Here is a 25,813-nt window from a genome sequence, read left to right on the forward strand (position 1 = left end):
GGGATCGTTTAGCCCGGGACCAAACAGTCCCGGTCCCGGGTTGGTCCCTACAAAAAGACCATTTGACCTGTTTAGTTTGGGACCTGCCCGAGATCGGGACCGTTTGGATCGGCCCACTTGACCCATTTAGACCCGGAACCGACCTACTTGCCAACCTTAATCTGTATCAATATTAAACAATTGATGAAAGAAAGATACTATGATTTGTTAGTGAGTCAAGTCACGTGAGATTTCACATAAGGCTCACCTCTTTTTCAAATTCCATTATTCTTAAGTTACAATTACACGTGAGGAGATCAACTAAGCATTTACTAGAAGTCAATCAAATGAAGTGTAATAATTATGTTTTTATGTACTTCAAGTCTCGTCGTAAAAGCTCGACAAGTTTATACCCCGACTAATTTTGAAGTAGGGGCATTTGTAGGCATACAAAATTTATTGGATTTAAATTCAATAAAAAAAAAATTAGACTATATATTAAATATATTTGTCCAAATAAATATTATAGGCTAATTTAATTAGACTAATTATATAAGTCCAATATATAAGGTCCAAATGTATTGGGTTAACCCATTTAATTGAGCCACAAATGATGAACCCACTTCATCAAGCTCAAGATGCCATCTTCCTAGAGGCCCAGCTTGGTGCCACGTGTCAAATGGTGTGGTAGGCCAAGTCAAACGGAAGAACCAATATGATCATGTCACATGTCAAAATGACAAGGCATGCCAAATCACATATAAAGGCCAATAAAACCGCGCCACATGTGCAAGTGACATGTTCTGACCAATCAAATGCAACAGTGTCACACTTCAATATGATTGGTCGGAAAGAGTTTGTTCTCATCACAACTCTTCCCTCCATAACTATAAATAGGGGTCTTCATAACTCAGAAAACATACTAGAAGTTATAACAAGAAGCAAGAGAGAGCTCGTGGATCAAACACCGTAAATTTCTCTACAAGTTTCAAGCTTTAAGCAATCAAGTTCAAGAAATCAAGTTCAAGCTCAAGAACGAAGAACAAATCAAGATTCAAGGAGTACGAGTTCAAATCAAAGTTCGTACTAGTTGAATTCAAAATCATCATTCGTGGCAATAACTACATATTCAAGATCAAGCTCAAAGGCCCTTGGATTTATTTTACTATTGGAAAGAAGAATTAGAGATTTATAGAGATTGTACACTCATATTATTTGAAATAAAATACTACGATTGTTTTAATATTTTTCAGTCTCGATTATTTTCTGGACACAAATTTATTGTCTACAAAAAAATCTATTCAAAGGTCGGTCAAAGAAAATGACAAATATGAATGATTTGCTAATAGGAACTAGCAAGGGTATGAATGACCTTAAATTATAATTCCGATAAAATTAAGATATTTCGGATAATAAAGTGGTATATTTTGACATCTTAAAAAAAAAAAGAAAAAAAAAGGACATAGAACTGGTCTACAGCTAAGTCGAATACTCGAATATTGGAAAGAAAAAAAAGGATCCTCGAATCAGCAGGCGCAAAGCAAGAAAATAACAGAGCCGAACCGGTAGACACAGTTGAATTTTTCTAACCGGTTCCGCTATTATCGAACAATAAAGTCAGACAATCCAAATTGCTAAATGGAAGACGAAGATGAATTGATCAGATTCTGAGATTGGGGCCAATAATCGCATTACCAAATTTTATTTAGATGAAGAAATTTGAATCCTAATTTACAAATTTTGAAATTTTTTGGTCATATGAATGATACTCAGATTGTAATTGGAACCTATTGCTGTAAATTGGGGGGAAAATGAAAGCAGGAAGTGCAGCGAAGCTGATTGTTGATGCATTGCTGCAGAGGTTCCTTCCGCTTGCTAGACGTCGCATTGAAACTGCTCAAGCTCAGGTATTCTTTTCTACAATTTTCCCTATTTCCTATTTTCATGTAAAGTTTCCATTAGTATACTCTGTCAGTTTCAACCATTATTTTTCAATCAAGTATAGTCACATAAATTGGGACAGAGAATATTGCATTTTGTATTTGTGCATAACATAATTTTTGATGCGATACTTTTTGTCGCACGATTGAGATAGTTGATTTGCCATGTGCCTCATCAAATTAGATGATTCACAATTGCTGTAAGACCAATAGTGAAGTCAAGATGATATCATTTGCTGAATCATATCATCTGTATATATTAGTCTTACCTAGATAAGCTTCAGAGCTTCCTAGGAGAGATGCTTGCTAGTGTTCTAATGCTTATTCCTAAGAAGGTTAAGATAGCAAATTATTCTCTAGCACCAGAAAGTGAAATGAGGAAGCATAGTCTTCGTGAATTGGCACCAATAAACTGGTGTATTACAGTTATCTGCTCTGCTTTTCATTGGTGTGATTCTTTTCTGCATTCTGATGCGAAAACAAATTGTGAGATGTTAAAAGATAGTATTATTTTGTTATTATTTTATTTTTACTTGTAGGGTTAAGGTCTGCGTATACACTACCCTTCCTAGACCCACCAGTGGGAATATACTGGGTTTGTTGAGTATGTTGAGTATGAGTATTTTATTTTCACTTGGTTTGTGCATTATTCTGATATTCCTTTTACTTAAACAGGATGGCCAGTACCTTCGGCCATCAGATCCAGCCTATGAGCAAGTATTGGATTCATTAGCTATGATTGCTCGGCACACGCCTGGTCCTCTTCTAGAGGCTCTTCTAAGATGGAGAGAAAGGTACATTTCTGTTTCAAATTGATGTATATTTTTAGTCATGCGTTTCCAATTCATGCAAATACATTCTGACAGTTGTACTAGCAGATCCGTCATGCATCAACAAATAGTTTGGTAAATGTATGTCTGATTTTATCATCGCTCTGTCCAACAGGCCAATAGCTACTTTCCTATTCAGGAGAATACAGCATGACAACTTGAGTCATTGTTTGTTAATAGATACAGCTTTACGTAGTTTTATTTCTGCTTGCTCAATTGAGACTGATTAAGAAGCGAAAACAACAATAACAACAACGACCCAGTGAAATCCCACTAGTGGGGTCGGGGGAGGGTAGTGTGATTGAGAAGCGAAAAGTGTGGAGAAAATCGCCACTTAAGCAATTGCAATCCATACCTGTATTCTTGAGTATTTTGGCTTGCACATGCTATTTTTCCTTGGGAGTAAGCATTCATGGGGAGGTATCAGAACTACAGTAGGCCTAATAATGGATTTTTAAATGCTTTTCTTCAGAAACCTTTTAGCTGTCAATTATTATTGTTACTAATTATTACTCTATCTTGTTGCCCTCTGTGTCACCACACCTCTCATATTGAGAAGTTCTCAAAATGTTTGACACTGAGCTGACTTTGTGAAAAGGTTACTGATCTAAAATTCCAGAGTTTAAAAAATGTGACTAAGAAAAAAGCTTGGCATACTTCACCTTCTGACATGATGAAGTATTGAGAGGGGTGAGGGCGTATTTTTTATTAGAAAAAAATTTCAAGAAGGAGGCAGTCATTTCAATATTTCACTCAAAATTTAGTTAGTTTTCCGTAGTTGCCTACGGTGAGAATGCACGGGAGAAAAATTTCTTTATTAATAATGATACAATGAGCCTTATATATAATACATATTCTACTCCTACTACATATGGGACTAAGACTATTTACACATAACTATCTAAGACTCCCCCTCAAGCCGGTGCATACACATCATATGTATCGAGCTTGTTACTTATGTAACTAATACGAGGACCGGTGAAGGATTTGGTGAAAATATCTGCAAGCTGATCATTTGACATACAAGGCCACTAGACTCCCCTTGCGCAACAAAACCAGGTGGTTGCTGATAATCAGAAGTTGGCCGAAAGGTCGCCGGAAAAATTTGAAAATAGTGAGATTAAGCCGAATTCCACACTATAAAATAGGTTTTAGAACACCATCAGAAAACAAAAACTTTGCTGGAAATTACTGTTCGTGCCGGGAAATCACTGTTCACACCGCAAAAGTGCACTGTTCATGCCGGAAAAAATAAAAGTTGTTAGAATTTGATGTAATTTATATGAGTAGGCTCGGAATCACTGGACGAGTAAGTTGTCCTAATGAAGTTTTGTCAAAAAGTGGCCGGAATGGCTCACATGCTCTGGAAAAGTTACTGTAGCTCGCCGGAACCCTAGTTCTGGCGATGCGTGGAGGCGCGTGAGGGAATTTCTGCCGGAGCGATTGACTGGGGTTTTGTCGCTTGACTTTTCCGAACAAGATGGTAGTGTTGGTTTTCGCACAACACTTACCACTATGGAGATAACGCAAATCAATCTTGAGTCGTCAACCGGAAGGACGCGCGGTGAGTGACTTTTTTGTTCCGATGGGACTGGAATTTCTAGGGTTTAGTCGCACAAGGATTTCGGATCTGATGTTGGTACTGGTATATGCACAGTACCACTGTAGCAGTGAACCCTAGGAACAAGACGAAGTTGCCGGAAAATTGCACGGCGATGAGATCTTTCTTCCCGGATGTCGCTGGAATGACGCACAACGGTAATTTTCTCACTGAAGCTCTGATACCATGTGAGAATGCACGGGAGAAAAATCTATTTATTAACAATGATACAATGAGCCTTATATATAATACATATTCTACTCCTACTACATATGAGACTAGGACATATTCTACTCATACTACATAGGGGACTAGGACTATTTACACATAACTATCTAACACCTACTTTGAGTTGATCCCAACTCCAGTTGATAACCTTCTAGATAGTGAATCCTTGAGAGGAAATATAAATCACTTGTATTGGGTCTTATGGAGTGTATTATTTTTCTATGTATTTCTCCGTTGACCAACTTTATTCCACATTTGAGCTGCTTCCTCGTTAATCGAAAAAGTTACCACTTGAATTTTGTTTCAAATTTCTTGAAGCTTCTTTGCACTTTATGTAGTGGGTCGCATACTTGTTGCGGGGGTATCTAACTCTGAAGGAATTTTTCATGAAAGAACTTCTGTTTATATTCTTTCCTTGTTTAATACCTTCGTAAAACGAGTTATATTATGGTTTCTAATTGTTGAAATTATTTTATTAACAGTTGTATGATTATCATTATTCTTATGCTGGTTACAGCGAATCTCCCAAAGGTGCAAATGACGCATCAACATTTCAGAGAAAGGTTTGTAATCTACTAGCTCACTTTTACATCACTTCAGCTCCACGTATTGACAACGCTTTTGCATTCAAGTGCTGACAGAATGTTCTTTATATAAAACAACGACAATGACAACGCCTTAGTCACAAACAAGTTAGGGTCATCTATATGAATCTTCACTGACCACGTTCTCCAATTAAATTCATCTCATGCTAACATTATATAAAATAAAAATAAAAATGAAAAATAATAGAAATTATTCATACTTACTACCGGCATAAGAATCTCTATTAGAGCTAAAAGAGTCCTATAAGGCTATAACACATAGGACATAAAGTAAACGTATTAACATGGCTAAAATATATTTCTAACTAATTAGAATCGCCTTTATAGATCTTTTTCTTCCATGGTGCCCTATTTTTTGCTAAGTCTTCATTGATTCCAAGAGATTGTAGGTCTTTTGAGACAGTTTCCTTTCATGTGATTTAAGGTCTACCTCGTTCTCTTTTAACACCTTCACTTATTATGGTTTCACACCTAAGGACTGGTGCATTTGGAGGTTGACCCAGGACATGACCAAGCCATCTCAAGCGACCTTCTCATAATCCTCAACATGTGCACATTTTGGCGAATGCGATCATTTTTAATCTTTGTCTAATCTTATATGACCGCACATTCATCTTAGCATCCGCATCTACACTCACAGAATGTACTTTATATGATCTTCCATTTTCCTATCTTAAAACAAGTTGCATGAAAATGAATGTCACATATTTAATGGGATTAAAGATGCAAGACCATTCTATCCGATTGATCTTACATTTGTGATATAAACCTCTAATAATACTGTATTCCAGGTCTTTTCCCTTTCAATTTTGGTTTTATATATCTATGTAAAACAAAACTTAGGGAAAAAAGAAGAAGTGAATTATGAAACTTACAAATGTAGCTAGAAAAGATGGTTAGAGTTTAGGAAAATGAGGCGCGCAGGCTAGTCCGAACACCGCAGGTTATTAAAAAAAGAAAAAGAAAAAAAAAGAAATTAGGAAATTGCGATTGTTTGACTATTTATGCAAAGATCACATGTATTTATTGGCTCGAACCTATTTTGGGAGCAAATCACCACAAGTATTTATGAATTGACATTAACATTTATTATGCGTTGATTCTCGCTAGCTTCCTTTGTCAGAGTTAATGTGTACGACGGCCATTTTCTTCAATCCATTAGTTGCATCAAAGTGTGAATACTCCATTTTATTGATCGCTCATTATATATATTTTGGATAAAAAGAAGAGGAAAAGTTAACCAACAATCTGCGAATTTAAACTGTGTGAAGAATACAATTATTTTGATATAGTTCTCCAATCTATTTGCATGTTGCTTCATAATGATGAGCCTAGAAAGCTATATGATACAAGAGACTCCCAATTATAAATATATTCTTCCAAAAAGTTTCACATTTTGCTCAAGACAAATTTGTAAAGCAAAACAAACTTGCATATCTCGTTCGACTTATTTCCTCTTAGTCATCAAAACTATTTGAGTAACCTATCCGTTCAATGTATCAGCTAAGATTCAACCCAACCCATTGTTAATGAAAATCTGCACAAAGCTCTCCATTCACTGAGCACTTAGAATATGTTTTTTATTATTTGCTACATGCAACTGAAGACTTATACCTGCAGGCTTGAGTTTGTTAGTTAGTGATTGCTTTATGATTTTTTCAGGTGAGTAGAATATCCATCCTTTCACCTTTACAGGAACTTAGGTTTCCAATTTTAGATCCTTATGGGGTTGGCTGTAGGAAGTTTGAAGAAATATACAAAGAAGACAGTTTACTTGTGAGAAAATGGACTCAAAATTTTCAACAGAAGTTCTTATTTGGAAGTACAATTTTTAAGACTCAATTGACATAACAAAGGAAATGAAGATGTAGTGTTCTATAATTTAGTAAACTATTCATGTTTGTACCTGAACTGTGCCAAACTGTATCACATAATAAATACTCCTATATTTCTGTTCTAAGCATCTGACTTGTTTCTTGGATGGTTTAGCTTGCTGTGGAATGCATCTTTTGCTCTGCATGTATTCGCTTCGTTGAGTGTTGTCCACAAGAAGGACTTACAGGTACATTTGTAGATTTTATGACATCAACAAAATTTTCCTTTTCCTAGAGGTCTAGTCAAGTTTTATTAAGTTAATGTGCTTTTCGAAACTGCAGAGAAGCTTTGGATTGGGCTTGAAAATTTTGTTTTTGATTGGCTAATAAATGCAGACGGGTAAAAGTTTGTCAAGCTATTTATAAATTCATGACACTCGACTTCTTTTTTGCTTTTTCCAGAATGAAAGCTACAAGAACTGACAACTCTTTTGCCCCACTTTTGATCATTTGGTCCCTATTTTGGTTTTTCCCTCTTTGCTAGAACCACACATCTGATCTTCGAATTCCTATTATCTTCCTTCTCCGGCATATCTTATTTTATTTTTTAGTTTATGCATGCCTACAATGACATGTTCAGGTAGGACATATATTTGTGAGACCTTGTTCTTATCTCACTTCTAAGTGACACAATTCCTGGTTAGTTTCATGTGCACAAAACATTCTGTGGAACTGGGCTCTGGTTTTTTCGAGAGGGCATGCCTCTGAAAGTGTATTTCTTGTTCTAGCATAGTGAAGTGGGGAAAATGGGACTCCAGTATGAAGTTACCTTCATCTCATATGGATTAGACGTTTTAGCCTAAACTGGTCTCTATTCTTGCAGGCTTGTGATATTGTGGCTAGATCAGGTTTTTGTACCTTTCAAGCTTGATTACTTTCTGCTTTATAAATATGTTTTTATTGCCATTACAATGGCCAAGAGAGATGATCTGATATACCTTGACTTATTCTCATTCTTGAGTCAATACTGGAATGGAAATAAAGCTGTTGACTTTGAAGTTTATGTGGTATAATGCAACATTTACTTATTGCAGGGTTGTTAGCCAGGTTGATTACCCTTCATTGGTTGATTTACGGGGGCTTCTTCTGGACCTGGTTGCCCAACTCCTTGGTGCCCTATCGAGGATCAGGTAAGTGAATGATATTTGTACATTTCTATAGTCCGATATTTTTGAAATTCACACACTTGATACCAACTTAATTGGAAAATTCTTTCTAAGGAGGATGGAATAAAAATGGCGATGAAGAGAGAAGAATGAAATGATACCTCTGCAAACTTTACCCTGATTGTGTCAAGTGAAAAAATAACAAGTTTCATGAAAGTCGTTTGTGTGTGCCCTATTTACATCATAGAGTTTGTGTACTTACCAAATTATTTTGATCAGTGAGACTCTGAAGTTCAGCCTCGTGCTTCATTGTTGTGGGTGTTAACGCTTCCCCTCTCTGTCACCAGATTTAGTTCAGTGACAGAACGCTTCTTCATGGAACTCAACACACGCCGAATAGATACTAGTGTTGCTAGAAGTGAAACACTTAGTATTATAAACGGAATGCGCTACCTGAAGCTTGGGGTATGTCTTATTTTATTTTGCTGAATTAATATCCATTGAGGTACTATGGTGATAAAGATATTTCCAGGTAAAGACAGAGGGTGGACTGAATGCTTCAGCTTCCTTTGTGGCTAAAGCTAACCCACTTAATCGTGCTCCTCATAAACGAAAAAGTGAACTTCATCATGCCTTATGCAACATGCTATCAAACATCTTAGCACCTCTTGCAGACAGTGGAAAAGGTCAATGGCCTCCTTCAGGCATAGATCCTGCACTAACTTTATGGTATGAAGCTGTGGCACGAATAAGGGTGCAACTCATGCATTGGATGGACAAGCAAAGCAAACATATTGCTGTAAGCATCTTAAAAAGGCCATTTTAGAGAACTTCCTCCTGTCTTCTCTGGTGTTTTCCATTTAAGATCAAGTATAAATGAGGTGAAAAGAAGATCAAATCTGTGGGAAAGTCTCAAAATGTTTTGTCTGCACAAATTTAATGGTTTGTTCTACACCAAAGTGAGATGGTTTCCAGTCCCTGTCATTTTGGCCAAGTTGCTTCTTTCACATTCTGTTGTCCATACTGCATGCAGGTTTTCTTACATTTTCCGTTTTTGGGTTGACTTAGTAATTCCTATTGCTTGCCGTTTACTCTGAACAATTGATTTACTTTTAAATCAAATTGTGTCTAGCATGTCAAACAAGGTGACCATAGACTGGTTCATCTATTTTATGTAGTCTGTGTTTAGCAAGAAAAACTCTGAATCCATGAAACGATAGTATATAATCTCATTTGGATTCATTTATTCTGTTCAATGGGCACTGAATAAGTTTAGCTTCCAGAGAATGGATACGATAAGTCAGCAAAAGTTTATATCCCAGGTTGAAGTTCTAAGATGCATTAACAGTATTGTGTATGAATATTCTTTTGATTATGTTAGTCAAGAGAATAATTGAGAATATGATGTTGTTTTTAATGATTAGTTCATAATTAGCAATGTCAAGAATTATAAAACTTTTCTTATGTCATGTAGCTTCAAATTCCTACAACATAACTGACTTATGTTGTTATACGGTCTTTGGGAAATCCTCACATTAGGGCTAGTTTTTGGGGTTGAGTAAGTTAGGCCGAAGGTCCATTTTCTTAACATGGAATCAGAGCCAAACCCATCCCTATTCTTGGTTCACCCAATATTGGGCCCTCATGATATATTGTCCATGATTTAGATATCCATTCCAGCCTTGAGTATATAGAGGGCTCCTAGAATGTGCAACATTTTTTGTGGGGATCAATTGTAGTCTATTTATATGATTTTCGGTAGTACTTACCTCATGAGCTAACTTTTGGGTTGCAGTTAGGCCAAAGTTACATTTTCTTAACATCTGCCTATCGGTTGGCAGTCTTATGCCCTCTTCCCTGGAGTTTTCCTCTTTGGATAAGTTTACTATCTTTGTCTCTTTCCAGTGACTCTTCTAGAGGCTCCACTTCCAGTGTTTTAGCGGCGTCAAATTGGATTGCTATTTTGTTAACTTTGCAAATCATTCTCTAAAAAACTGATTTTTCTCATGATATAGAATCTTGGCATTGAGTTAACATTGAATTTTCAATCATGGTTCTGAAAAGTCTCCGTCTCCTCTTTTTCGTCATGGTATTGCATCTTGAACCCTCCACTAAACATTGAATTCTTCTCATTGTTTTGTCGATTTTTTTATACTCTTCAACTTCCAATTACAGTTATGTTAATGTGTTCTGGAGATCTGCATGACTATACTTCTTTTCAGTGATTGAGAATATATTTTTGTGTATGTTACAAGAAGCTTTCTTTCAATTTGCAATTACCTGTGATTTTTTTAAGGAAAGAATTCCCGCGCTTTTCATTCTGGTGATAGTACACTATTTTGGCTATATTATTCAAAATTTCAAGCCATAGGTTTATTATTCTGGTGAGTTTTTAGTGTTTGTTGTTTTGCAAAATAAGCAAACTCAAGTTTCACCGCATTGTTGGAAGGGATTTCCAAGTATCTAGAGAATTATTAAGAATATTGAGTAGAAAAATCTTAATGCTCATATTATTCAGAATAATTAAGAATTATGTGGAGAGTAATATTTACTGATTATGTCATAATTAAGAATCTCAAGATTCAGAAAACTTTTCTTGTTTTATGTAGCTGAAAACTCCAATATAATGAGCCTCTTGTATGGTGTCCAATCCTAAATATTATTTCCCTAACTTCATATGGATTTAGGATGTACAGATTTAAATTCTTTAAACCCCTGCGAAAGCCAGAAAGAAACAATAAAATAGTGAAGAGAAAAAGAGGCATAGAAAAGTGGACTCCGTTCATAATTCTTTAGCGTGTGAAAAGTCTAGATCAAAGTGGTAATATTTAACATTCATTATTTTCCTCCATTGATTGTTGTTCTCACATATTTTTCTGTTTCTAGATTGTTGGGTTTTTATCTAATTTGTATATATTCTGCAACCCAGGTTGGATATCCATTAGTTACACTTCTTCTGTGTCTTGGTGATCCGCATGTTTTCCTCAGTAACTTTGGTCCTCACATGGAGCAACTCTATAAGCATTTGAGGGTAAGCTGTGAAACTTTAGGAACAAAGCAAAACCTCACTGTAGCTGCCTCTTACTTTCTCTTTTGTATCAACTGAGTCAGGTTATCTACTTGTGCAGTTGGTATAGGTAAGAACATAGCATTATATAACATTGCTCTTTCTGTAGGACAAGAGCCATCGATTCATGGCCTTAGACTGTTTACACCGCATACTGAGATTTTACTTGGGCGTTCATGGTGATTCCCAGCCTCCAAATCGTGTATGGGATTACCTAGACAGTGTGTCGTCACAACTCCTTACAGTTCTCAGAAAAGGCATGCTTACACAGGATGTGCAACATGATAAACTAGTAGAATTCTGTGTGACCATAGCTGAACACAACATCGATTTTGCTATGAACCATACAATACTGGAATTGCTGAAGCAAGATAGTCCAAGCGAAGCCAAAGTTATTGGTCTTCGTGCTTTGCTTGCCATTGTCATGTCTCCTACCAGCCAGCATGTTGGGTTGGAAATTCTTCATGGTAATTATGACGTTCTTAGTTTTTTGGTATTCTTTATTCATTTTTTGGCCCTGTTATTCTGAAGTCATCATTTTGTTATGATATGAATTGTAGCTCGTGGTATTGGCCACTACATCCCAAAAGTGAAGGCTGCAATTGAGTCAATTTTGAGATCTTGTCACAAGACCTACAGCCAGGCTCTTCTTACTTCTTCAAGGACAACCATAGGTAATTGTCTTAAGTACGATAGCTTATTGTCCTGAACCTTTATATGAGGCAACTTGCATGTTTGTTTGGTCGAATTGGGCAGCCAGTTTCTCAGAATTCAATTTAAGAAATATGTAATTCTTTGGTTTATTTACAATCTTCTTGAGATACATTTTTACTGTTCCGAAGGTATTGTTTGTTGGTCAGCTGTTATACTCACCATAGGCCTGTAGAGACATACATCTTTGAAACCGCACATTTACTTAATTTGGTTAAGTCTCCTTGGATTTCTTTGCTTCTTGTCTGTTTCATCTATTAAAAAAATTGTGAATGATGATATGTGGTTTTGCAACTAAAATACACCAATCCATTGCCTCTGCAATCCTCACACTGGTAGAACCCTGAATTTGGCTGTGGGCAATTTGATTTTGTGATTCAGATGGCTTCTTGTGCGCAATGCAAGTACAAGAAATATATTGTTGGTTGAATATATGTTTCTTTATTTTTCTGTTACTCAAGAATGATTATATATTGTGGTTGATATGCTTGGGACAAAACCAAGAGGCGTTGCTTTTATTAAACATAAAAACAAAAACCAACTGACAATGCTAAAAAATCTGGAAATTGGATATAGCCGATGCTCCCTTAACCTCGGTTTTGGTCTGAAGCCCTGCTGCCTCTTAGTGGCTATGCCGTACAACCTTCCTATCCTTGCAAACAAGAAGGCAGGTCCCAGATGTAAAACCCATTTCCAGTTCTTCGTCCTCTAACAATTCTCACCAAAGATAATTATCAAAAAAATAATAAAAAAACAATGTTGAGCAAAGATATGATTTCTAATTTCAGGTGTGTGGCTGCAGTGCAAATATGAGGCTCATAGGAGAATACTTCAGCTGATTTTCAGTTACGAAGTCTGTCTCTTTGCTATGGCTGTTTCTTTTTATCAATCTTTTACAGTGAGGTGTTAGCTCCAAGGCTCTGTTCATAAGCCCCACCATTTTTTGTTATTAAGCTTAAAAAAGAAAAACAAGAAGTTAAAATATTAAAATAAATTGAAAGATATATACCAATAAAAATATATTGAAAAAAAAATATTGATATCAAAAGCAATATGTCCAATGACTTGTTTAAGTATCTTGGAACAGTAACATTGTACATAACAACATACTTAGTCACCAAATTCAGAAATAAATTAAAGAATATCAATAATGTTTAGTCAAATACTTAAAACAGATTAAGAGTAAAGTGTTTATGGTTGCACAATGTTGGACATCCGAAGGTGCAGAGCATTAAAGATGTGTTATTAGAAATTAAAGTGTATTGTTGGACAGCTTGAGCCATGAGGTCTGCACGGGAAAACTGGCTCACCTATCAAGCATTAGTATCATGTGACTTTAGCCTCAATGGTTGCCTTCGAAATTTTAGAGCCTCCTCACTTAGCTTAAATTGGAAATGCTTAAAACGTTAGTCTTTTGGTCTAGAAAGAAGCTTTGCAGCGATGGTAATGTATTAGTAAAGCAGGGATTATAATGCAGAGATTAGTAATACAAAAATTAGTAACATGGATTATTTCTTGTTGGATGTTTGTTTCTTTGATATATTACAAATTAGTACTCAATGTATAATTTGAAATATGTGTTTACTTTTTAAACAAAAAACAAAAGTTTGTTTACTGTTATTAGGTTTGGTTTTGATCTTTTAATATGTTGACCCATAATACCCACATTCTTATCTCACATTCTACCCCGCATAATATAATGTACAGATTCCGGCATGACTTATGTGGGTATTATTTACGAGGGAAAGAAAAGTAGCAACCAAACATTGTACTAACAATGCTGAATTTTATCTGGAGATTAATAGCCTGTTTGGCCAAGCTTCTAAAATCAGCTTATTTTGAGAAGTGCTTTTCTCAAAAGTATTTTTTTAAAAAGTGCTTTTGGTGAGAAGCAGTTTGTGTTTGGCTAATTAATTTGAAAAGCACTTTTGAGCAGTAATTAGTGTTTGGCCAAGCTTTTGAAAACTGCTTCTAAGTGTATTTTTCTCAAAAGTGCTTCTCAAAAAAGTGCTTTTGGAGAGAAGCTACTTTTTTCTGCTTCTCAAAAACTCAAAAGCACTTTTTTTCCTTCCAAAAGCTTGGCCAAACACCTCAATTTTTGGCCAAAAGTGCTTTTGGCCAAAAAAGCACTTTTGGCCCAAAAATAAGCTTGGCCAAACAGGCTATAAGTCTCCTTACTCCACCGACCAAACAACCTTCTATACATTCTTTTTCATATCCGGTCATTACCTCATCTAAAAAGTTAAGTTATTAGAGCAGTACATTTATTTATTTATATTGGTCTGCAACACACCACCTCATGTGCGGGCTTGACTCTTTTTTCTTGGGCCAAACACATGGAATTCTTTTTAAAATGGGTCATGGTGAGACTTGAATTCTAGACCGCTATCTGCTTTAGTACCATGTTTGAATTGTGTGACTACCACATCTAAAAGTTTAAATTATTGGAGAGGAGGCATGTGTGTTTATTTGTGTTATGTCTTGCAGTAGTTTATGTAAAAGTAGCACTTGATCAATCTTATTCGTCAGTTAACAGTGTGAAACTTTATGCTGTGGTTATCTGTAGTTCAGATTCTAAATTCACAATTTTATGGCCTTTTATTGTCGACAGACATTCTTTTGGCTTTTCTGTTAGTTATCCTGCAATTTAATTTTTATGGTTCGGGTTTCAAAAATCTTTGTTTGATAAAGAGATTTTGTAACCTAAATTATAAATATTGCACAAACCAAATCAATGTTTATAGTTTGGGTTTTTAAATCAAGCCTTTGAATGGTTATTCACCAATCCAACACCTTTTGGGCCATACCTCTTAGGAAACTTGCCTTTTCACATCTGTTAATCCTCTAGAGAATATTTTTCTTATCTCATCTTTGGACATCTTCTCTTGAATTTTTTCTCTAAATTGTCTGAGGAAGTGCATTTTGTGCCAAATAAGTGTACATATAAATGCTTTTGTGCGCCAGATGCTGTAACAAAGGAGAAGTCTCAGGGTTATCTATTCCGCTCAGTTCTGAAGTGTATACCATATCTAATTGAAGAAGTTGGCCGAAGTGATAAAATAACTGGGATAATACCTCAACATGGCATCAGTATCGATCCAGGTGTGCGTGAGGAAGCTGTACAGGTACTCAATCGCATTGTAAGATACCTACCACACCGTCGGTTCGCAGTTATGAGAGGGATGGCAAACTTTATTTTGCGTCTTCCAGATGAGTTCCCTCTTCTTATTCAAACGTCTCTGAAGCGCCTTTTGGAGCTCATGTGTTTTTGGAGAGCTTGCCTAACGGATGATATGGTGGAGTATGATGTTTCAGATGCAAAGCGTGTGCAGAGAACTGAGGGATTCAAGAAGTCTTCTTTCCATCACTCCCAGACAATTGAATTTCATGCTTCAGAGATAGATGCAGTTGGTCTTATATTCCTTAGCTCCGTGGATAGTCAGATTCGGCACACAGCACTGGAGTTGCTGCGTTGTGTTCGTGCTTTGCGAAATGATATTAGGGAACTTTCATTGCTTGAGCGATCAGATCATATCTTGAAAAATGAAGCTGAACCCATATTTATAATTGATGTTTTAGAAGAGAATGGGGTGGGTACCAGCTATTTCTTTTATGTAGTGCATTCTGAACACTGAACATTCGGGTACTTCTGTTATTTCTAATTAGGAAATTCAGGTATATATCTAGTAAGGAGGTATGCTATTTTGCAGGATGACATAGTTCAGAGTTGTTACTGGGATTCAGGGCGTCCATTTGATCTGAGGCGAGAGTCTGATCCTGTACCTCCTGATGTTACTCTCCAATCTATACTATTTGATAGCCCCGATAAGCACAGATGGGCTCGATGTCTTAGTGAGCTTGTCAAGTATGCTGCTGAGCTGTGCCCGAGTTCTGTTCAGGATGCAAAGTAAGCCAGTTGTGGAATTATAGACATGTTAAACGTGAAAGTGTGCCATGCTTTCTACTTTAGGGTGTCATCTATCTTTTATAAGCACCTCTTGGGTATACTAGGGAAAGTAAAACAATTCTATTGTGGAATGATGTGTATAATGGTTTACGTCCAACTACACTTTCATGTTACCATATTTCCTTACTTTTCCTTAGAATCATGAATTAGTTTCTCTTCTATGCAAGAAAAATCTACACATCTAATTTGACTTAGAATAAACATGTGCTGTATTTTAGGATGAGATGAACATTATGTTTGTGCATTGAATTGCTTGTTGCTTGATGAATATCAAGAATTCGACCTTGATATATGCCTTTTGCTGGGCTATTTTGGACATTATCTCAGAAAACAAATATTTCAAGTTCCATCTCTTGTTCATTGATGCAGCTCCTTATTTTTCAAAATTTCAAATTCAAGTAATTTTATGAAGATGGCTAAATCTTCCATCTTATTTTGATGCTACTTGCAGATTGGAAGTTATTCAGCGGCTTGCTCATATCACTCCTTTGGATTTGGGCGGAAAGGCCCATCAATCACAGGACACAGATAACAAGCTAGATCAATGGCTGATGTATGGAATGTTCGCATGCTCATGTCCACCTGATAGTAAAGAAGGTGGTGGTTCAGCCGCTACAAAAGAACTTTTCCATCTAATCTTCCCATCCTTAAAGTCTGGTTCCGAACCAAATATAGTAAGTAGTGGCTACAGAAAACCTTTCAGATGGGTGATACAGTTGTCATACTGTCTCTATGTATTTATTTCTCGATGTAAGTGTTGGAGCTTAGAATAGTATATTAACATCTAACGAGAAATTGATAGCGGTACGAGATTTTTTTTCTTACTGTGTTTTTCATGAGAACCTTTTAGAATCCTTTAACTAAATTTGATCTTCAAACTTCCTCCTGCCACTATCTAGGACAATTATATAATGCCTTTGTAGCTTGAAAAACTGTTAAAGCACAAGAGTTGATCTCGTTATGATAAAAAATTTCAGTTTGATAAATAATCCTTCAGCAGCCCCATGTGATGACACTGGTTATTATCAGGAGCACTTGAGATACTGTTATATTTGTACGTATTGAAAAAGTTGTTCAAGGATTTGTTACTCTCTGAAATATTTTTGTGAGAATAAGAGCCATGGATTATGTTGTGTATTAGTATTTCGGGCAGCTGAGAGTAGTAGAGAATCAAAAGTTTTCATTTTATGTTTAACGATGTGTCAGGTAATTTGTTCTTTTTGCCTGTTTTAGCATGCAGCTACAATGGCTCTTGGCCATGCACATCTTGAAATATGTGAAGTCATGTTCAATGAGCTTGCATCTTTCATCGACGAGGTTTCTCTGGAGACAGAAGGGAAACCAAAATGGAAGGTACTTCTTTTAATACTTCCCCAACATTAACTCCTTTGTGTCAGCTTGCCTACTATGATGTCTGTAATTGAGTGGTTGATTCTTCCTTGGATTCTTCTCCTTCTTTGGAGTGGCGGAGTGTTATGAGTTTCTATATACCTTGTGGCAAAGAGTTCTGCGAACATTGTGAACATGGAGCTTCTTAACCCTTTGAGTTATTACAAGCGGATGCAGCCCCCAATATGATGCAAAGTGGTAGTAGACAAACTTGTTAGTCAAGAGATAGCATCATGAGTTTTCCAAACATGATCTATTTACATCAGCTGACAGGCGTATGTTTAACGTCATACTTATAACAATGAGCAGATTTGCAAAACACGTTTCTTGCATGCTAATGGCAGGAGATAGTATTGCTGGTGATCTTCTCTAGCCAATTCTGCTATATCCGAAAATCTTGATGTGTTCATTAATCTCGATTACCTTTAATAATCGATTTAAAGCAAACTGCAATTTTACACTAAATTCATCTTCTGTAAACTAATGAGTCTATTATATTGGCAAAAGAATTTCCATATTTTTGCTAATAGAATCTTTGGCATAAAACTCTCTGTAATTACAACAACAGTCTTTCAAGATGCTGTGCTGAACTTTTTATGTGCCTGATTGGGTATGTAGTTATAGGTATTCATTTTCACTTTACTTATTTGGTATACATATATGTCCAGTCTGATCTTTAAGTAGATATTCAATATTTTCGTTGCAGAGCCAAAGGTCCCGTCGAGAAGAACTTCGTATCCACATTGCGAATATATACCGCACAGTTGCTGAGAATATCTGGCCTGGAATGCTTAGTAGGAAACCAGTTTTCCGCCTACATTATTTAAAGTTCATTGAAGATACAACCAGACAGATATTAACAGCATCTGCAGAGAGTTTCCAAGATATGCAACCCCTCCGTTATGCACTTGCTTCTGTACTGAGATCCCTGGCCCCTGAATTTGTTGAGTCCAAATCTGAGAAATTTGATATTAGAACAAGGAGGCGACTCTTTGATCTTCTTCTCACCTGGAGCGATGATGCTAGCAATATTTCAAATCAGGATGGTGTTAATGATTATCGACGTGAAGTGGAGCGATACAAGTCTGCTCAGCACTCTCGATCAAAAGACTCCTTGGACAAATTATCATTTGATAAAGAATTGAGTGAACAGGTAGAGGCAATCCAGTGGGCTTCCTCAAATGCAATGGCTTCACTATTGTATGGCCCGTGCTTTGATGACAATGCAAGAAAGATGAGCGGGCGTGTAATATCTTGGATTAATAGCCTATTCATTGAGCCTGCGCCAAGGGCTCCGTTTGGTTATTCACCTGCTGATCCAAGAACTCCATCTTATTCAAGATTCACTGGTGAAAGTGGCAGAGGAACAAATGGTCGTGATAGGCACAGAGGAAGTCATCTTCGAGTTTCACTTGCAAAATTAGCTTTAAGAAATCTTCTTCTAACAAATTTGGACCTATTTCCTGCTTGCATTGATCAGGTGCTCCTTCTTCTCCTTTTCTTTTCTTCTACTGTTTTTCAAGTGTCCGCTGGTAAATCTGGTCTAGCACTACAATGTCTCCATTGTGCGGCGCTATGAAAGAGAAAAAGAATTCTGCCTCGATAGCCTTTTCACCTCTTCTCTTCTGTCGGTCTTTTAGGACTTCTCTGTGCATGTATTTTATTCATTTATTATATACTACACTTGTTTGCTTATGCTAATACTAATGATCTGTGTTCAAGTTGCACTTGTATGATCGGATTAAGCATCTTAAATGTGATTGTTAATGTGATTCTCATGAGGTGTGGACAGTTTTTACTTGGTGTTATGAGGTATACATACATAATGCTGTCATGAGGTATGCCATTTTGATTAATTTTTATCTTTTGATGGTTTTCTATTTAAGTAAATGAAATGTGTCTGTATCCATTAGGTGTCTCAATCACATTCTTTTAGCATTTTCAGTGTTGCATTTACTGCTACCTTCTTGATATACAGCTTAGAATGAAGATTCATCAACTTATTTGTTGTTGTTACGTGCAGCAAGTTATATTTAACCTTCTCTGCCCTTGGTAGATTTTTGTTGTTCATGTTGTTATACCTCTGAAGCACTTAAGTTTGGATTTGGTACAGTGCTACTACTCAGATGCTGCAATTGCAGATGGCTACTTCTGTGTGCTAGCAGAAGTCTACATGCGTCAAGAGATACCGAAATGTGAAATTCAGAGACTCTTAAGCCTGATCCTCTACAAGGTGGTAGATCCTTCTAGACAAATTCGTGATGATGCCCTTCAAATGCTTGAGACGCTTTCTGTCCGTGAATGGGCTGAGGATGGCATGGAGGGTTCAGGAAGCTACAGAGCTGCTGTTGTAGGGAACCTTCCTGACTCATATCAGCAGTTCCAGTACAAACTCTCTTGCAAACTTGCTAAAGATCACCCTGAACTGAGTCAGTGGCTTTGTGAAGAAATCATGCAGAGGCAGCTTGATGCAGTTGATATAATTGCACAGCATCAAGTCTTGACGTGCATGGCTCCATGGATTGAGAACCTCAATTTCTGGAAACTCAAGGACTCTGGATGGAGTGATAGACTTTTGAAAAGTCTTTATTATGTTACATGGCGGCATGGTGATCAATTTCCTGATGAAATTGAGAAGCTTTGGAGTACAATTGCCAGCAAACCCAGGAACATAAGTCCAGTTTTAGATTTTTTGATTGCAAAAGGTATTGAAGATTGTGATTCAAATGCATCAGCAGAAATAAGTGGCGCATTTGCTACATACTTCTCTGTTGCCAAAAGAGTAAGTTTATATTTAGCTCGTATATGCCCCCAACGTACTATTGATCACTTGGTTTACCAACTGGCTCAGCGAATGCTCGACAGTGTAGAACCTCTGAGGCCTAGTGCCAACCAAGGTGAGGGAAATGGAAACATCGTGTTGGAATTTTCTCAGGGGCCTTCTGTTGCTCAAGTCGCATCAGTTGTAGAGAGTCAACCTCACATGTCACCTTTACTAGTTCGCGGGTCCGTTGATGGTCCACTAAGGAACACAAGTGGGAGCTTGAGCTGGAGAACAGCAGCTGTTGGAGGGAGAAGTGCCTCAGGCCCATTGACTCCTATGCCTCCTGAGTTGAATATTGTCCCAGTAACTGCTGGTCGGTCTGGCCAACTTCTTCCATCACTGGTCAACATGTCAGGGCCATTAATGGGAGTACGGAGTTCAACCGGAAGTATGCGAAGTCGTCATCGCTCTCGAGACAGCGGAGACTACTTCATTGACACTCCAAATTCTGGGGATGATGGATTGCATTCTGGGACTGTTATGCACGGTATCAACGCAAAAGAACTTCAATCAGCACTGCAAGGACATCAGCAGCACTTGCTCTCTCATGCAGACATAGCATTGATTCTACTTGCTGAAATTGCTTATGAGAACGATGAGGACTTTCGGGAGCATTTACCTTTGCTCTTTCATGTCACTTTTGTATCAATGGATAGTTCAGAGGATATTGTCTTGGAGCATTGTCAGCATCTGCTTGTTAATCTATTGTATTCCCTTGCAGGGCGTCATTTGGAGTTATATGATGTTGAAAATAATGATGGAGAGAACAAGCAGCAAGTAGTAAGCCTCATAAAGTATGTTCAATCTAAGCGAGGTAGCATGATGTGGGAGAATGAGGACCCCACGGTAGTGAGAACGGAGCTGCCAAGTGCAGCACTCTTGTCTGCTCTGGTGCAGAGTATGGTGGACGCTATCTTCTTTCAAGGAGATCTCCGAGAAACTTGGGGAGCAGAGGCACTTAAATGGGCTATGGAGTGCACATCTAGGCATTTGGCCTGCCGCTCACACCAGATTTACCGTTCACTAAGGCCTCGTGTAACAAATGATGCATGTGTATCCTTGCTACGTTGTCTTCACAGGTGCTTGGGAAATCCTATACCATCTGTTTTAGGTTTTGTTATGGAGATCTTGTTGACATTACAGGTGATGGTGGAGAATATGGAACCAGAAAAGGTTATACTCTATCCCCAGCTTTTTTGGGGTTGTGTGGCCATGATGCATACAGATTTTGTCCATGTGTACTGTCAAGTGCTGGAGCTTTTTCGTCGGGTTATTGACCATTTATCTTTCCGAGATCGAACAACAGAGAATGTGCTTCTTTCAAGTATGCCTCGAGATGAGCTTGATTCAATTGTTTCTGACAGTTCTGACTTCCAACGTCTGGAATCACGGAATGCCTGTGAGCCATCAGCGTCAAATGCAAAGTTGCCAGTCTTTGAAGGAGTGCAGCCACTGGTTCTTAAAGGCCTTACGTCCACTGTCAGTCATGGTGTTTCTGTTGAGCTTCTATCGAGGATCACAGTGCCTTCGTGCGATTCCATCTTCGGTGATGCAGAAACACGCCTTTTGATGCACATTACAGGCTTGCTTCCCTGGCTCTGCTTACAGCTCAGCCAGGATGCAGTTATGGGGTTTATGTCACCACTACAGCAGCAACATCATAAGGCTTGCTCTGTTGCAGCCAATATAGCCGTCTGGTGTCAATCAAAATCAATGGATGAACTAGCTACTGTTTTTATGGCTTACTCCCGCGGTGAGATCAAAAGAATAGAAAACCTTTTAGCTTGTGTTTCACCATTACTATGCCATGAATGGTTCCCCAAGCACTCAACTCTGGCATTTGGGCACCTCCTACGGCTTCTTGAAAGAGGGCCAGTGGAATATCATCGTGTTATCCTTCTTATGCTGAAGGCATTGCTTCAGCATACTCCAATGGATGCTGCTCAGAGTCCACAATTATATGCAATTGTATCTCAGTTGGTGGAAAGCCCTTTGTGTTGGGAGGCACTTAGTGTGTTGGAAGCGCTCTTACACAGTTGTAGCTCTTTACCTGGATCACATCCTAATGAGCTGGGGCAATTTGAGTATGGGCTCGTTAGCACCGAAGAGAAGAGTCTTGCACCTCAAACCTCATTTAAGGCTCGAAGTGGACCATTGCAGTTTGCAATGGGCCTCGGGTTTGGAGCAGGTTCAGCACCAGCGGGACAATCTAATGCATCCGAATCGGGTTTGTCAGCAAGAGAATTGGCATTGCAAAACACGCGGTTGATGCTAGGGAGGGTGCTTGATAGTTGTCCACTTGGGAAACGGAGAGATTATAGAAGATTAGTTCCTTTTGTAACAATTACAGGGAACCTGTAAGCTTCTGGTTTACACGTTATTTTGACAGAGAAAACTATGATATCTGTGAGCTTGTCTTGTAAATAAGTCAGCTCATTTAATAATGTAGAGTTAGCTTGGTTCTAATATTTAGAATGCACCAAGCTCCCTCGAGTCTAGTTTTGGTCTAGTTCTTTACATATTTTCTGGTCTATAGATTTGTATATTGTCATCACATAATCAAATGAATGCTTGACCACTATAATGGTATTGGCTACTTTGATGTTTATTTGTTTTTGAAAAAAGGTGTAGTACGAACTCCTTGAATATATCATGGATTCCGAAAGACAATGTCTCTTTCATATGTCCAAGTATGTATTCATGAAGATTGACAAAACAGAAAGGAGGAAATTGTCCCTCAATTCTACCATCCAAGGAAATAGAAAAACACAACGGTAAGTATTTAGTAAAAACAATTGCATTTTAACTTGGGACCGTGCAAAGTTATCTTTTTAAGTCGCCTGATTATTTCAATGTATAAAATTTAGAAATAATTTCAAAAACCTCCCCTTGCATTTGACTTCATCACACTAACCTCCTTTATGGTTTGCAATACTACGCTTACCTTCCTTATTTTGCTCTTTGTAAATACTAGTTTTAGAGTATGTGCTTTGCATGTGTATGTAAATTTGTGTACAGGAGGAAGGAATTATGTAAAACAGCAATGTACGTTAAAGAAGATACAATGTTCATTTATGATATTAACGTAATAGCTGAATTCAAAATAATTAAGTATCTTCTGGACTTGCGACTGTGAACAATTTAATATGAACGGGCAAGTTTGTCTTGTGTTAGCAATAGTAATACTTAAGCAAGTCTTACAAAGACAATTTTGCAACTAATAGCAGTTGGTTTGGAAATACTTGAAAGCCTATTATTTAGGATGAGAACTCTTAATGATTTACAAATCCTATATTTTCTTATTAACAAATCCTATGGTGATTTTGTTTTTAATGCTAATCATAACTTTAACCAGCATTAAATATACTTTTAAAGATTAACAAAGTCGATCAACATTTTAATATTTTATTATTATATGCACACACACAAACATGCTCGAGCATACAATACAATAAATGTACTAATAAACACACTCAAAATACAATATGCGTTGAATTTGATATCCTAGGTTCTATCAAAGTTTCCTCGTATATTGTAGACTTTATCCTTATGTAATTGTTGCAAGTTTCTTATAAAATTGATTATCTACATTTTAATCAAACATATATATACACCATCAAATTATAAAACATAATGACAACAAAAAAATCAAGCACAAAAAATGCCTATAACAAATAAATATTAAAATACAACAAACTTTTACTCTGATTCAACTCTTCAAAAACTTTGTCAGGTACCATATTCCTTCAGGACATAGGATAAAATTTTAAAATGATTTTTTACCAACTACTATTTTCATAAATTGATCAAATACAAAACATGATTATTTAATTATTCCCAACTCATTGAGCCTCCTATAACTAATCAATTTTAAAAAAATAATTTGTCGATTAAGACTAAAGAAAAAAATATTACCTCCTTGAGTTACAGTGAGAAGTTTCATTAGGAACGACGATCGAATTGAAAAACATCAAATACCACGTTACAATATTGGGAATTACTCTCATAACTTCCTAGTTTTTGGCCTTTAGTTTTTTTTGGCTCTCTGAATCTTCAAAACCTATTATAAAATGCCCTAATGCTCTAATGCAAAGTGCTTCTCAAACTTCTTCAACTTGGTCTACGGTTAATTTCTTCTAAAACAAAAGTGAAAATCAACTTCTAATCATTAAACAAATAATCCATCTCCAATAAAGGTTTTTGACAACAAATTTGAAATAAGAATTCTATTTCTAATTAAATAATCAACAATATCCCAAAAAATTCTGAAATCAATATACGACTGCATTACAATTTGATCCAAAAATTTAAAAATAAAATTGCATCTCTACTATAGAGTAAAAATAATGTATCATCAATTACTAACCGATTTTACTAACTCGAGAATCCAATTCTCTTCTACTTAAATTTATAACTCAATGTCACCATTAATTATTTATAGATTTGAATTATTGACAAATATGATTCCAACAACTGCAATAAGAAGCTTGATGTTTGGCTAAAAATCCATGTTTCTGAATATAATTTGTTTTGCATTATGCCTTGAGCTTGTTAACTTTAGTATGAATATTTGTGACTCGAGCTTAATAATGGTATTTATATGTGTATGAGTCAATTGAAAATGATTTGGGAAGTTTTGCGTACAAATTGAAGTAAAAACGGAAGAATTTGGAGGAGGCATGACTTTGGTGCCGGGTTCACGCTAGGCTCCAACCAAAATACCAAGGGAAGCAGAGCACAAAAGTGGCAAAAGTTTGGTGCCCAGGTTTGTGTCAGGCGCCAAACAAAACGTCGGTTACAGCAGACCAAAAAGTTCATTGTCCAGATTTGCGTTAGGCGCAAAGGGTGACGGCCAAGGACATAATTCATCCTAATTCGCCTAGGACTTAGTGATTTCAACCCTACATGTCCCCAACATATATAAAAGGGGTTCTAAACCTATTTTTGAGAGGTTGGTCAATTTGAATAGAAACACCAACGGAGCACGAAATTCATTAATTCTTCTATCTTTCATCTAGTATTTCTAGCTTCTATGTTTAAAAATAATATTTTGATTATTGTTATGAACATGAGTGGCTAAGAACCTCATTATTCTGGGGTTATGGGTTGTTATTGACTATTGTTGTTTGACGGTTGATGATATTGCTTGATTCTATCATATTAATTTGTTTATTCAATCTTGTGCTCAATTATTCTATTGCGTAGCTAACAATATAATACTATCTACGAATTTATATTTAAACTCGAAAGTGTAAACTATAGATTGCATATAAGATTGAGTAGAGTAAGTTCTTGAATTCGGGCATCGGAGAATGGATTCGCGATTAGGATAGATACATTCTAGTTGCCTTACTTGGTTATTTTTGCCGGAAATATACATGCGTTCTTGTCAATTTTGATTCTATAAACATATAATCTTAGGTTGGCTTGAATAGGCGAGTGAAGCGTCGAAAGAACTTCGCGAGCATAATAAACCCTGCTAATCAACAGATTAGATAAGTAAAGTGATTACCTCAACCGAAAAATGCAATAGGAGAGACGTTAATTCCATAACCCTGAAATACCCCCATCTCATTGAATTCTTCCTAAGTATTTGTCTGCTCTACTTGCGATCTTATTTTCTTATTTGCTTATTAGCTTCATAGTAATTTAGTTAATTAAAAATCACAATCATTTTCTTCACACTCACTTGA

The 25,813-nt window shown here is 36.8% G+C and overlaps 1 protein-coding gene across 3 annotated transcripts; it reads left to right on the forward strand.

Moving 5' to 3' along the window:
* Positions 1–1,427: 1,427 nt before the first annotated feature.
* Positions 1,428–22,728, forward strand: LOC104085821 (uncharacterized). 3 transcript variants are annotated; one of them, XM_009589940.4, is made up of 17 exons: positions 1,428–1,886; positions 2,595–2,713; positions 5,060–5,140; positions 7,172–7,244; positions 7,339–7,396; positions 8,091–8,186; positions 8,510–8,627; positions 8,695–8,961; positions 11,092–11,193; positions 11,339–11,696; positions 11,790–11,903; positions 14,905–15,530; positions 15,651–15,847; positions 16,359–16,581; positions 17,141–17,260; positions 18,003–18,776; positions 19,410–22,728. In XM_009589940.4, the coding sequence occupies exons 2-17, from the start codon at positions 2,702–2,704 to the stop codon at positions 22,479–22,481; spliced, it is 6,291 nt and encodes a 2,096-aa protein (XP_009588235.1). In that variant the 5' UTR covers positions 1,428–1,886; positions 2,595–2,701; the 3' UTR covers positions 22,482–22,728. The 3 variants fall into 3 exon arrangements, with proteins under 3 accessions (XP_009588235.1, XP_009588234.1, XP_009588236.1); XM_009589939.4 differs by having other exon boundaries at positions 5,095–5,140; XM_009589941.4 differs by lacking the exons at positions 1,428–1,886; positions 2,595–2,713; positions 5,060–5,140; ... (3 more) ...; positions 8,510–8,627; positions 8,695–8,961 and adding an exon at positions 8,973–9,195.
* Positions 22,729–25,813: the final 3,085 nt, after the last annotated feature.

The sequence above is a fragment of the Nicotiana tomentosiformis genome, chromosome 9 (genome assembly GCF_000390325.3).
Source record: "Nicotiana tomentosiformis chromosome 9, ASM39032v3, whole genome shotgun sequence".
NCBI lineage: Eukaryota > Viridiplantae > Streptophyta > Magnoliopsida > Solanales > Solanaceae > Nicotiana > Nicotiana tomentosiformis.